The following is a 13,990-nucleotide window of genomic DNA, read 5'->3' as shown; positions in this document are numbered from 1 at the left end:
ACTCAGTAATTCAAGCAAGTTAATCAAAGGGGCACCCACGTTTTCTTTCTCTGAAGTCCAACAAAGAGGCCACAATGAAGAACGGCAGCTAATAACAAATACAATTTTAGCCTTAGTTAGAACATTTGGGCCTATTTGAAATATCAACATAACCTTTTACATTTTTACACTTTGCCAGCTAAAAAGAAACCCAAAGCAAAAAGACACTTAAGTTTGTTAGACAGCACATTCTCGAAGGATTATGTTTTACCAGAGGCTTGCATTTCTTTCTGTGTGTACTTGATGAGTGACAGTAAACAGAGCATTACTGATAAAATGACACTCAGCTTTGGCACAGCGTCTTTCTGATAGCAAAGGGGAACTGGAATAACTGGACAACATTAGGACTTCTGATGTTTAGCTCAAGTTTTAAGCTGTGATCTGTAATATCTCAGCACAAGCGGAATGAAATTGCATTTATGACATGACAGTCCCCAAAAGAAACCAACCAATTTTGTATGTAGAATGTGTTTCTTACTGGCATGATATACTCATGGTTCCCAGAGGATGACTCCTGATAGATCTGTTAAAAATTTGTCGGCACTACCCTCGGTTTGTTTTTCTGGCTGTAACTTGAAGTTTATATACAATGTGTGGTTCTCATAGAAGAAAAACCTATTAGATAGATTACCATGAATTCTGAAATTCATTCATGTCCTGCTCATTATAAATCATATATAATTTAGTGATTCCTGATAGATTTTCTGTTGTTAAACTACAGCAAACTTCAAGATTATTTGAACTAAAAATCCCATGGAAAACCAGTTCGAAGATGAAAATAGAACAAAACACAATTTAAAAAATATGCACAAAAAATCAAAAGGTTTTTAGTTTGAAATTTCCCAAATCTATCAGCCAGGGTGGTCTATGGATTGTTAAAAGTATCCTAACAGAGTGATTTGTGCCAGAAAACAGTAAATTGAATCTGCTCTGGCACAGAGCCAGGCAGTGCTCTAGCCAGTTCACCATAAGGTCATGGGGCAGGCTAATTTCTCGAGTGCTTGTCTCTTTTTCACTTGAACCAGATGCAACAGGAACAAATATCATACCTGCTGACAGTGTGTTTTAATCTATATTTCACTTGTCTTTAGTCCTGGATGATTAAAAGAAGCAAGCTATGACTGTCTCTCCAAGCAGCTCAAGTTCAATCCCGGTCTGCTTGCATCGCAATGGTAGGGCTCAGTAAAACTTTTTGTTTTGTAAAAATGTGGGAGAATTTTTTGTGGCAAATGTGGTTTCCAAAAGCCAAACTCTTCAGACTTTATAAAACACAACTTGAACTAAAGGAAGTGAAGGAAAACAATAAAGACAGTAAGATATATACATCAAGAAGTGCTGGTTTTGCCATATTATTTGAGTTTTATGTCATAGAAGTGGGGTAAAAGAGCTCATCTCATGAAAAAAAAAAACACAGAAAACCACTGAGCAAACTAAAACAATGCTTCAGCCTCTCCAGGCTAATTAGTGTGGGTCAACCTGACCACAAATTGCTCATTGGTGATGCTAGAAGGAGATCAAAGGGCACTAAGCATAAGGGAGGAAAGAATCAGTAAGTCAAAGGAAAGGAATGGCCTGGCCCTGAGCCCAATGAGAGCCACTTACCCCACATCACTCAGAGGGGTGAAGTGTGCTGTTCTGCCAAACCCAGAGCTGCTTTCAGGTCTTACAAGAGGCCCTGCTTGTTTTTACAGATGACCTCTTGCTGGATTGCAACATTGTTCTCCCTCGGTCTTTTATGTCTTTGGTTGTTTTGAAGGAAGTGAGTAACCATGGTGAACAATGAATTTGCTTTGATATTGACTTTCAGGAATGCAAAGAAAGATTGAAAAGATAAGGAAACAAGAAAACACACCATCTTTGAGTCTTCTGACCACCAACCGAGTGAACTGTGAGAGCCGCAGGGGTTCTCCCATGGGAATCCACCACCAGTCAATACATCGGCGTTGTGTCAGGATAGATTCTTGTTTTGGAGCTCATATCATGCTGGCCTTTTAGCTTTGAGTCAGTGATCCAGAACATGATATTGGATAATCTGATTTATGTCTCAATCCTCAGTCTTGTCTTTGTTGCAGCCGAAGTTCTTGTAGAAATATTTGCTATCTAGGTCAGAAAATATTGTTTGATATTAGAAAGTTTAAGATTTTATGAAAAAATGTGTGCTTTAAGAGATAAAAAGTGTGAAAACGTAGTCAAGCCTGCAACAAAAGTGTTTGTTTTACGGGCCTAAAATATACCGCCAGTTAGCATATCTTTGTTTGAAAACATAAAAAAAACATGCTATTTTGTTGCTTAGCATTAGCTTCTTTTCTGTTAACTAGTCCTATGCTATATTGTTTCTTAACATTAACTTATTGTCTGTTAGCCAGCCCTGTGCTATATTGTTGCTTAAAAGTAGCACATAGCCTTATGCTATATTTTTGCTGAACTTTAGCTTTTTTTCTGTTAGCTAGTCCTATGCTTCATTGTTGTTTACCATTAGCTTATTTTCTGTAGTCAGCCCCATGCTTTATTGTTACTTAAAATTTGCTTATTTTCTGTTTGCTAGCCATCTGCTATATAATTTCTTAACATTTGCTTATTTTCTGTTAGCCAACCTTATGCTAACTTTTGTTTTGCTGAGCTTATATTCCGTTAACTAGCCCTATGCTGTATTGTTGCTTAACATAAGCTTTCGTTCTGTTAGCCAACCCTATACTATATATTGTTGCTTAACATTAGTTTATGTTCTGTTAGCTAGCCCTATGCTATATTGTTGCTTAACATCTGTTAGCTAGCCCCCTGCCATACTGCTGCTAATCATAAGTTTATTTTCTGTTAGCCAACCCTATGCTACATCGTTGCTTAAAATTACCTCATTTCCTGTTATTTAGCCCTGTGCTACATTGTTTCCTTCCATTAGCTTATTTTTGTTTTCTAGCCCTGAACTTTCTGTTGCTTCACATTAGCTTATTTTCTGTTTGCTAGCCCTATACGACATTGTTGCTTAGCATTAGCTTATTTTCTGTTAGCTAACCCTATGCTTTATTGTTGCCTCACATTAGCCCATTTTCTGTTTGCTAGTCCTATGCTTTATTGTTGCCTCACATTAGCTTATTTTCTGTTTGCTAGTCCTATGCTTTATTGTTGCCTCACATTAGCTTATTTTCTGTTTGCTAACCCTATGCTTTATTGTTGCCTCACATTAGCTTATTTTCTGTCTGCTAGCACTGAAATGTTTAATTGGTCTGTAAAGTTTTGGAAAGATGAATTGCAAACCAGTAAAGGATTAATTAAAGTTGTTTTTATGTTACTCAGTTTAGCCTTTGTAAGTTCATTTCCTTCAACAGCAGTTCATAGAGATAGGGTCACATAACCACCACGGTCATCATACAGTATATTTGGACCAATTAGATTATATAATGTCTGAATAAGAGATCTTATGAGGAGCTGAAAGGCACTCTTTTCTACCTTCAGATAGAACCTACTGATTTATCTTTATCTCTAGCTAACCTAGCAGGAGATTCAAGAATAGCATCTTTAGCTCCAGACATGAAATTGGTGCCGATATTTAATCAAGAAAGCAAAGTTTCCTTAAATCAGTGGTGTGGTTGTGTGAACAGAAGTGGGTGTACCCTTAATTTATGTGCTCTTTAAAGTGGGTACTCTATGGTGATGAAAAAATAAGTGGGCATACTCTGCATACCCGCATTTACCTTGCACTACATACTTCTCCATCTCAGGAACGACAATTAAAAAAAAAGACACATTTCCCAAAATATCTAAAAAATGGCTTTCTTTAAAGGGAAACTTGCATATGCTCTCTTTAATGTTGCTGTCAAGTTTAACAAAAACACCACAAGTTCATTAACAATTTAAGACATCATTGCAGTTTAAGCTAAATGCCTGCTGATAACGCAAAGACAAGACATGAAGGTCTGTATCTTATAAAATATACTTTTCACAAAGAATGAAAGGTAAACAGGGATTATTTAAACATGTATTTTCCACATTATAAGGGTTGTCTTTCTATACTCAGAGCCAGGTTAAAGATCATTTAAATAAGCTAACTTGACTAGCCGCTTGCTGTAGCTACATATTTAGCATACCAACATGGATAGGAATCCTTCTGTCTACATTTCAGCTCCAAAGGACATTGCTTTTTTCAAAATGGCCAAAAAAGGTAAAATCAATATATTTGGTGTATACTTTTCAACTCAAACCAAACAATAAGGGTTCCTCAACAATTTTAGCCAGCATTATTGCATTTCACCAAGATGTTTGTTGACAAAAGAAAGTTGTGTGAGCCTGTATCTTTTGAAATATTCACAAAATTTGGGCCAACCTAACAACAGGAGTTGTTTAAAAGAGCGTTTTCTCCATTAAACTGAACTCCTTTCCATATTTAGAGCAAAGTTGTAGTTCATGTTTAAAGTTCACTTGACAAGCTGCTAGCCATAGCTTCATATTTAGCATTGCAACATGGATAGGAATCGTTCTTTCCACATTTTAGCTAGAAAGCACATTGAAGAATTTTGCAAAATGGCCAAAAAGGTGAGATCAACATATCTGCTTTTCCATTGTCAAATTGGACTTAAACAAAAGGAGTCCATTACCAATTAAAGCCAACATTACTGTATTTTAATTAAGATTTCTGTTGACAACAATAAAGGAAAGATATGTTAGCCTGTATCTTTTAAATGTCATCAACAACATCTGGGTTAACTTTACAACTGCAGTCAATAAAAGATTATTTCTTATACGTATCAGACTCTACTTTTTTCCTAATTTAAAGCTAAGTTAAAATTCATGTTTACAAGCTAACTTGGCTAGCTGCTAGCTGTAGCTACATATTTAGCATACCAACATGGATAGGAATCCTTCTGTCTACATTTCAGCTAGAAAACACATTCAATTATTTTTTAAATGTCCCTAAAAGGTCAAATCAACATTTTTGCTGTGTCACTGTCAACTTAGACAAAACATAATAAGTTCCTCAACAATTAAATCCAACATGGTTGCATTTTAAACTTGTTGTTTGTCATAGTTCATGTTTACAAGCTAACTTGTCTAGCCATTAGCTATAAAATTAGCATACCAACATGGATAGAAATCCTTCGGTCTACATCTCAGCTAGAAGGGACATGGGAGACATTGAAGCATTCTCAGAAATGCCCAAAATAAGGTGAAATTAATGTGCTTGCTGTGTCATTGTCAACTTCAATTAAAGCAAAAGTTCCTCGACCAATTAAGCGGACATTCCTGCCTTTCCTCAAACTAACTGTCTGTTGATAACACACAGATATCTTCATGTAAGGCTGGACCATGTCAAAGCTTGCTGACATGTTACCCAGGACACCGTGACCAAATCGTCTCCTTGCTGCTCCCCCTCCCTCCCTCTTTAAGCATCAGACCACACAGCTCAGCCCTGAGACCTGTCAAACACAGCTGGGACATCTCTCCCCACCTCCCCTCTCCTCTCCTCCTCCTTCCTACCTCTCCTCCCCCCTCTTTTGCTCCCCAGACTCCAGCAGGATGCTTTGATACAGGGGTGTTGAGCAGCATGGGAAACATTTCCATTTTTATCTGCTTGGAAGACTCGTAGACCCTCCTCCCTCCCTCTTTCCCCGTTATCCCGAGCTGCTTCTCATCAGCATAAAAAGAATCTGCCATTCCCCTTCTTCATTGTGTATGCTTCAGATGCAGAGTAATTGATATAGACACGATCTTGAGGGGGGAAAGAGCAGATAACTCCAAGACCGATCCACGATGACTGTTTTTCCTTCTTTAGCTGCTTTTGAGGTGCAAGTTCAGCAAAAACGACTCCCTGTTTTCTGCACCGGCTGTCATAAAATGCAAGCTCTTGTCCTGCACAATAAATGTCATGCAACATATAGTCAAAGTCTCCACCAGCAAGCTACTGTCAGCTCTTGAACTCTTCATCACAAAACACAAAGTGAGGCAGTTGCTCAAAATAAATGTTTTGAAACAGAGGGAGCGTTCAATGCTGCCTTGTCACCTGATCGCCGCTTTTAAGGCTGTTTTGCACACAGCGCTGTAGACAATAATAGGTGTGCCAACAAACTTCCTCAGTGTTTGCTCATCTCTCTGTGTTGTGGAGACATCACTTCCATAGCTGCAGGGTCTGGCTGTTTCCCCACTCAGAGGTCATAAATCAAAGAATCTTGAGTGAGCTAACAGAGGATTAGCGCAACTTATCATATTAAAATCTTGAGTAATTTCCAGGTGTTGTCTCCAGTACCTTTTTACATTTACACCTTGTCATTGTAACTGTAAACAGAGGCAGAAATAGGCTTTACAAGTGACGCATGCTGGGAAGTATTTGCCTGAAACCAAAAAACTACTCCACAGGCCTTGAAATGATAAACCAAGAGCCACGTGAAATTTATTAAACAGCCAGGTTGATAATTATCTGCGTCTACTACTCTGTGTCTTAACAGATGACGGATTATGCTGAGTGTTACATTTCAAGGATTGAGACAAGGAAAGAAAGAAAATACTCCTGAGTGTGCAGGGTAACAAGAAGATGTCTTGTGACGCCAGATTTATGACTGGAACTGACGGTAACACAGCTTGGTTAAAGGTTAAACAGTAAAAAGGTTAAAGGTATGAGGAAATTTTGTGACTCTTCAAATGCAAGGCATGCAAAACTGAGTGGCTTTCTAAAACAAAAGCAAGGTGTGGGGTTTCCCAGGAAGTATGACACCAAATGCAACAATCAGAAGTCACATAAAGATTACAAAATCTTCCATATGTGTCATGCGTGTTCTTTGCAAAACAGGTTTATGTTTTGGAAAATGTATAGAGTGTGTCATACTACTCCCACATGAACGACAAAGAACAAAGATCATCTGTAGACCCGTGTGATCACAAATGTTATTGATACATCTAGTATACTGAGTGTACTGTCATCTGTTTTTTTTTTCTTTTTTTAATAATTTTTTTGGGGGGAATTTTTGTGCCTTTATTATGATAGAGGAGGACAGTGGATAGAGTCGGAAGCAGGAATGAGAGAGGGGGAGAGACATGCAGTAAAGGGGCTCAGGCTCGATTCGAACCGTGGCCGTCTGCGTACATGGGGCGCGCCTTAAACCACTAGGCCACCTATGCCCCAACTGTCATCTGTTTAGCAGTGATCAGTAAGTAATATTAAAAAGTGGAAGTGTTTAGGAACAACAGCAACTCAGCGAAGAAGTGGAAGACCATGTATAAATCCAGAGCAAAGGCACAGAGAATAGCTAAAGCTACAGAGCACAAAAACTGTGTGGCGGGATCTTCATGGAATGGGTTTCCATGGCTAAGCAGCTGCCTGCAAGCCTCACATTACCAAGTCCAGCGCCTGGCATCAGATGAAGTGGTGTAAAGCACCCGTGAACGTTACCTGCCTGACTGCATTGTGCTGACTGTGAAGCTCAGGAGGAATAATAGTATGGGCTTGTTTTTCAGGGTTTGGGCTCGGTCGTGAAAGGCAGTCTTAATGCTTCAGCGTACCAAGACATTTTTGGACAATGCTATGCTTCCAACTTTGTGGCAACAATTTGGGGAAAGCCATTTTCTATTTCAACATGACTGTTCTCCAGTGATAACTAATAAAAACATACTTGGATGAGTTTGGTGTGGAAGAACTTTACAGGCCCACAAACCCCCTGGCCTCAACCCCATCGAGCACCTTTGAGATGAACTGGAACGGAGATTGCGAGCCAGGCCTTCTCATCCAACATCAGTGCCTGGCCTCATAAATGCTCTACGAAATGAATGTCATTACAGTTCCTGTTGTTGTAATGGTTTTGGTGGCTTTTGTCCATACAGTGTGTCTTAATATAAGGATGACTGGGCCACTTTGACTTGAAACAAATGTAGGTTAAGATATGTTTAGTAGCCAATTATTATTAACTGGGACTTAACAGGATTTAACTGGGGAGGCTACTAAAATTTCAGGGGGCCTTGGCTTGTCTTGGTTACCACAGGATCTGCCCCAGGACAACGATGATGCTTTTTGCAGTCGAAAGGGAAGATGCTAACAGCACACCTTCACATTCAGACCCAAGAATGAAAAGCAATAAGCTGTTACACTTTTCAGAAGTTCTTTTTCTTGAAGATGAATCAGATGATATGTTTTTGACCTTGAGATGAAGTTGCTAACAGCAGATGTGAGCAAAATTCAAGCTACCATTTGCTGCTGTATTAGTTTGGTCTTTATTCATCTGGGTATATTGAATTAAGATATCTTTTTTTGTTGTTGTCAATAGGTTTACCATTTAAGATACTGTCTCAATTTAGTCATGAAAAAAAGACAAAATCTGTTAGTCAAAATGTTTGTTTTTAAAACACCACTTAGTCTCGAAACTAAGAAGTAGAATACAGCCAAGCATATTCTTTTTGTTTTAATGTGGACCATTTTCATTCAATTTTTTTAGAATTTGCTGTGAGTCATTCAAAACTTGTCCATTTGGGCCACAAGCCATAGTTTGGATACCCCTGTCCAAAAGGAATTTATATAAAAGAGAGTTTAATTAATTTTAAAATTAATTTAAAATGGCATTGTTCAATGGCTGAGTCCCTGAAAATGTTTGGCAAAGTAGATGCACCCGGTAGATACTTCTGGCCATTGGATTTATGGCTATGAAACAGATGATGAATAATGAAAAACAAGTTATTTTAGTCAAAAATCAAAACAAAAACCAATGTTGTTTTCGCAAATATTGAACAATGGTTTCTATTTTTCCATTTATTTATTTATTTATTTTTAACAAGCTTATATTGACAACAGTGAGAAATAAACCCACACACACTGAAAGACTTTATTATGAATGAACCATTTGTAGTTTCTCCAGGTTCACCAACATTTTCAGTGTATGGAAGCTTATTTCTCTTTATTGACTTTGCTCCTGCAACCAACTAACCTGGGTTGTGCACGGGGATCTCAGTTTAAAATTAATCTTTTATTGACAGTTATTAGAATTTTAAAAACGTGGCATTATTCTACTTACGAACTGTCAGAGTGCTAGCTTGTGGCTTGCTTAGCAATGAAACAAACTGCAAATGCTGTCCTTAAATGTTAAAATCCCATCATGTGGGAATGATGGGCTTTTAAGTATGGTGTAACAACATACTGTTTACTTAAAATGCTGTATGAAGTATAAATGTTTGAGTATGTAACAGTAGTAGTAAAGCTAAAGTGTGCAGTTATGGACACAGCAACATTATATTTAAGGGGTCCATTTTAAAAAGTGGGTGGGACATGGAGAGGGGTCTGGCTGCATACGGCAGATCTCAGACAGACCCTTTTGCAGACCACTGCTGTGAGATGCTGCCTGTCAGAACAGAAGTGATTTAATTTTTCTGGCAGTTACATTCATGAGATAACCACATAGCAAACATCACAGACTAATCAACATTACATTAATAAAACAATGAAGGTCAGAGGTCTAATCAGGAATTAAATTATGTGGTCTATAGACCTGCTTTGGAAGTAGTTATGCAATCGATGGCTCACTTTAGCTTTGTTAGCAGTAGCAAAAGCTAATGTAGCTATGCTAGCTGTGTAGTTAGCATCACTATTTAAGCCAATGTAGCTACGTTAGCTTAAGTAACATGAGCTTTCGCACACGTAGTTAAAGCTCATGTAGCTACGTGAGCCACATAGGTTACACAGCTTTGTAGCTAACGTTACTAAAGTTAATGCTAACGTGGCTACGGAGCTAAAGTAGCAAAATTATTTACATAGCTGCGTTAAGAGTGTTTTCATGGTGGACAAGCTTTTTTTCCTGTCAGAGGACCATTTACTCTGCTTTGTAATTGGGTTTTGCAGGTTAGGCTTTTGAATTCTGACTTTAACTTTAACCAGAAGTTTCATCCGATTTTATTTTGAATGTTCTAGTGTGTATTTCCCTTCTGATAGAGGCTGCCTCTCACAGTAGTGGTCTGAGAGTTGTGGTCTGCAGCTAGACTGTCTTGTTGTGTGTGTGTGTGTGGGGGGGGGCATGTCCCACTTGTACACAATGGCTCCAATGCCAATAATTACAATAGAATACAGACATTAAGAGAATGATGGTTATCTTTATTTTTACAACCAGTGAAGCTATTCCTTACTGGCCTTTAAAGAGAAAGCAATTTCAGACTGTCATACTGGCTCCAAATTGCCAACCTGAGGCCTGTAAACAGCCCATTAAAAGAGTGGTAACTTTTTAAAAATCATAACAAACATCCTCAGGTGGTGCTGCCTTTTATATGAAGTAAAATAAAAGCAGACAAATAGTAGTAACACCATAGGAGACATTTTGTTACCACATAAGCCACTATAGATGGACAGCACACTGCATTAATATTGCAGGAATGTTGCAGAGACTAAAATAACATTCAGCTGGTCCAGAAGCCGATTGGTGATAGGCACCAATTTTCCACTGCCACTCACTCAGCACTTGATAAAACTTGTTAAAGCGCAGCAGACGGTGCATCCCACCCCTTACCCCACCCTAAACCCCTCCCTCCCTCTCTCTTTCCCTCACGCGGAGATGAGGAGAGAAGTTTGCCTGCGGCGCAGTCCACTGAACATTTACTGTATTTCATTTCGGGAACAGAAACAAGAGCCTGCGGAGAAGCTTTCCAGGGAATGCTGAGGAATATCCGCCTGCACAGAAAAACACCACTCACGGCTGACTTTTTCCTCTTTTTGAAAACAAACCACAGCCAGTCATCATTGATGTCGCCAAACTAGTGGGGAAGCTCGGGTCAGTAGGACAGCGGCCGCACGCGGACTGTTGTCTGTCGCGAGAGGGCTTTTTAAAAACTGGGGTCCTGGAGAAGAAGGACGGAGCACCACAGAAGCGAAAGACGCGAGAAGAAGGAGAAGAAGAAGATAGTCCACGTGAAGGGGAAAAAAGAGCCCGACTCAGAATGAATAACAACAAAATCGAGAAAGAAAACGAGCAGAGTGAATTCACCAACCACGAAGAGGAGGTACGTGTCCGCGCGCGAGCACCTATACCTGCAATTTGAATTTTAACAGGTCGTTACGTGACGCATAACGGCATTTTTATGAAGCATTTTAAGCTAGCACGACAGTGCTGGTAGTTGTTCTTGAACATATTTGCCGACTTTGTAACCTCTATTACCGCGTTATTAATATTATTAGCAATCTAACATCTTCTTGCCTGTCTTTTGCTGAATTTTATGCGACTAAAACGAGTTTTTTTTTAGCTTGTTAAAGTTAGCTTATCAACGTCTGGCGGCTATATTAGCCCGTTAGACCGACTGCATTATCGCTCACTATCTGTTTCCTTTAAATTAACATGTGCACCTGTCTTACTCCTTTCCCCCTTCGTGTTGTTAACTAATATCACCTACCTTTTGTACACCACATCCTACAGATGAAGTCTTTTCCTTTTTTAAATGTTCCAACAAACTTTCTCCCTGAGGAAAAAGAGAGGATAATTGACTCATCACTATTAATAAGCTCCTGAATGAACCAAAAGCCAGGACTTAATCGGAGATAATAAGGTACTTTCCTAATGTTACAGCGTAAGTGTTGTTAGTTCTTGCTAACTGAACCATAAAGCCAAAACTTCACACAACACTGAAAATCACTACTTGAGGGAATTCAGAGCCGGGGGGAGTAAGCCTTCAAGTATCTGCTGCTGCAACATGTAGGCAATATTTCTTTGTAGCACACATCCTCTGCATTACAGTCAAGCTAAAGTCGCCACTCCACTGGACTTAATTATGCCTAAACACACCAGAAGGATGTTGTTTGCCTAAAACGAAGTGAGGTAATCCACTTTCCCTCTAACTTGCTGGATAATAGCCCAGTTCTTCCTCATTTCCTCTGTAAACATTTCCCAATCTAGATCCAAAACATCTCCTTCTTTGTAAATTTGTAGTCCTCTTTGCATGAGACGATTTTCTTTGGCGTGAAGGTATCTCTATGCAAACGACAGATTTGTTATTTCAGAGCTTCACACATCCGCAGCAGAGTGATGTAAGAAAGGTATATCGGATTATGTCACATATTTCTCTTGGAGCAATTCGATTAAGGCCCGGTGTTCTGTTCTCTCCGTCACTTTGTAACTGAATAGCCAAACGTTCCCTTTGGCCTGATGTAACACCATATTTGGTCCACTGCTGAGGTTCGATGGAGTCAGTGTGAGTGTAGCACTCTGCAGATGAGCTGCAGAGGAGGAAACGGACTTCTTAGGAAATGGACTTCTTTGGAACCAGATGGAAAGTTTCGGTTGGAGCATGCGTATCAACAGTATACTTTTTCAGGACAAAATGCAGATGATTTCAACTTCGAGCCACATAAAACATTGAAAAGCAACAAATCCTCATCTTTCAGAGGCTTGGAGTACACATGAATGGCATTTTTTGCTTAATGAAGTCATTTTAGAAGAATTATTAGTTTTCTGTTGATGATTAATCTGCATAACACAGCAGTTTTTTTTTTATCATTGCTACTAAAGGGCAGAAAAACAAAAGTAACTGATTGATTTCTCAGCTTACATATTACTCACTAAAGAACCTGACAGCTTTGTTGAGCCTAAACAAAAGACGATTGACCTAAAAAATTACACTAAACAGTAACTCAACTATCTTTATGCTTGATTTTATTGTTTAAGCAAAACAAGCCACTGTGGATTCCAGTCTCTGGAAGCAGATTTGCTGCCTTTTTGGTTTGGATGAGACAATATTGTATGCATTTGGATGATTTTCCAACAAAATAAACAAACTTAATTATCTAGGAGGCTGTGATTTAGTAGACTAAATAGTTAACAAGTTATGCTGGGAATAATAAGCACATTGAGTGACAATAATGGCTCAATCAAAACCATACAGTGCTGCTCTTTTCTTTATGATAAATCATTTTTCTCGACAAATCAAGCTTAAAATTCAGTAACATCCACAAGCCGCCTTACCAGGAAAGGCGAGACGAGTGTTTTATGTGTTGTGTAAAAAGCGGACAGAGACACAGAGAGAGTAATGGCTGGAGGAACCGTAATGGTTGTAGAAATGTTTGGAAGCCACCCAGACTGGCAGGGACTTAAATTTACTCGGGGTGAATTAATGCAATGTTAGAGAGCGCCGCTTTGTCTTTTGTGTAATGATGTGTGTAAGAAAGGACGTTTAGGAAAGATTTTACACTTGCACATTAATCGTACATACAAGAAAGCAAGTGTGCATTACTCACACAATAACGCACATGAGACGTAGAATAATGGCATTAATTGCTGAGTATGACTTGCAGATTTACTGTGAGATTCATGACCATTATCATGCTTTTAAAAGATGAAAATAAGTAGAACAAAAACTCCTTCCTGGGTGATCAAGTGACTTAATTTGAACTTGTCTTGCACCATGCGCCACTATAACAGTAGCAGCTACAGTAAAACGCCAAACAGCCCTAAAACAACCATAAACGATGACCTTATGAGAGCCAAAGTTTAACAACCTCTGGTATGACTCTCACATGCTGAACAGCAGCAACCCCCCCCCCCCCCTTCTTCTTCTTCTCACACAGTGTAGTATGTGACTCAATGGATCACTGATTCGCACCAGTAAAGCGCCGTAGCGAGCTCGCCTTCTCGTGCCTGCTTCATTGCTCAACCATCATCACTGTGAACCAAAGCTCGCCGATGCTTAATGTAAACTTTCCAAACATGGTGCTGTTGCTGGCGAGGTATGCAGGTTACAGGACCCCTTGAGCAGTATCTAATCTCACAGGCTGGTTTTGATAAGCGTTATTATCAGGTGTTCTGGATGCTCTCACATGCTGTGGCACTCAGCGGTCACTGATGTAGTCGAGGTGACAGGCTGACTCTTGTGTGGTGGATGTTTAAGATACGCTTTGACCAGCTGTGTTTGTTTCCACGCCTTGTATGGACAAGAATCCAGCAAGGGGTCTTTAGGTAGAAGACGGTCTGCAGAAAAACATGATTTGTCGATGGGTTTTTATTACAGT

The 13,990-nt window shown here is 39.2% G+C and overlaps 1 protein-coding gene across 4 annotated transcripts in view; it reads left to right on the top strand.

Moving 5' to 3' along the window:
- Positions 1-10,512: 10,512 nt before the first annotated feature.
- Positions 10,513-13,990, top strand: part of LOC121504271 (RNA-binding protein with multiple splicing-like) — a 65,671-nt gene continuing 62,193 nt past the window's right edge. For 2 of the 4 annotated variants that reach the window (XM_041778974.1, XM_041778973.1), the window contains exon 1: positions 10,515-10,995. In XM_041778974.1, the coding sequence (XP_041634908.1) occupies positions 10,933-10,995 (63 nt within the window). In that variant the 5' untranslated portion in view covers positions 10,515-10,932. Of the gene's footprint in view, positions 10,996-13,990 lie in introns of all 4 variants that reach the window. The other 2 variants (XM_041778976.1, XM_041778975.1) reach the window with 2 other exon arrangements.

Source organism: Cheilinus undulatus, linkage group 22, assembly GCF_018320785.1.
Source record: "Cheilinus undulatus linkage group 22, ASM1832078v1, whole genome shotgun sequence".
Classification (NCBI taxonomy): Eukaryota; Metazoa; Chordata; class Actinopteri; order Labriformes; family Labridae; genus Cheilinus; species Cheilinus undulatus.
The sequence above is the reverse complement of the archived record's forward strand: the minus strand, read 5'-3'. Positions and strand labels throughout refer to the sequence as shown.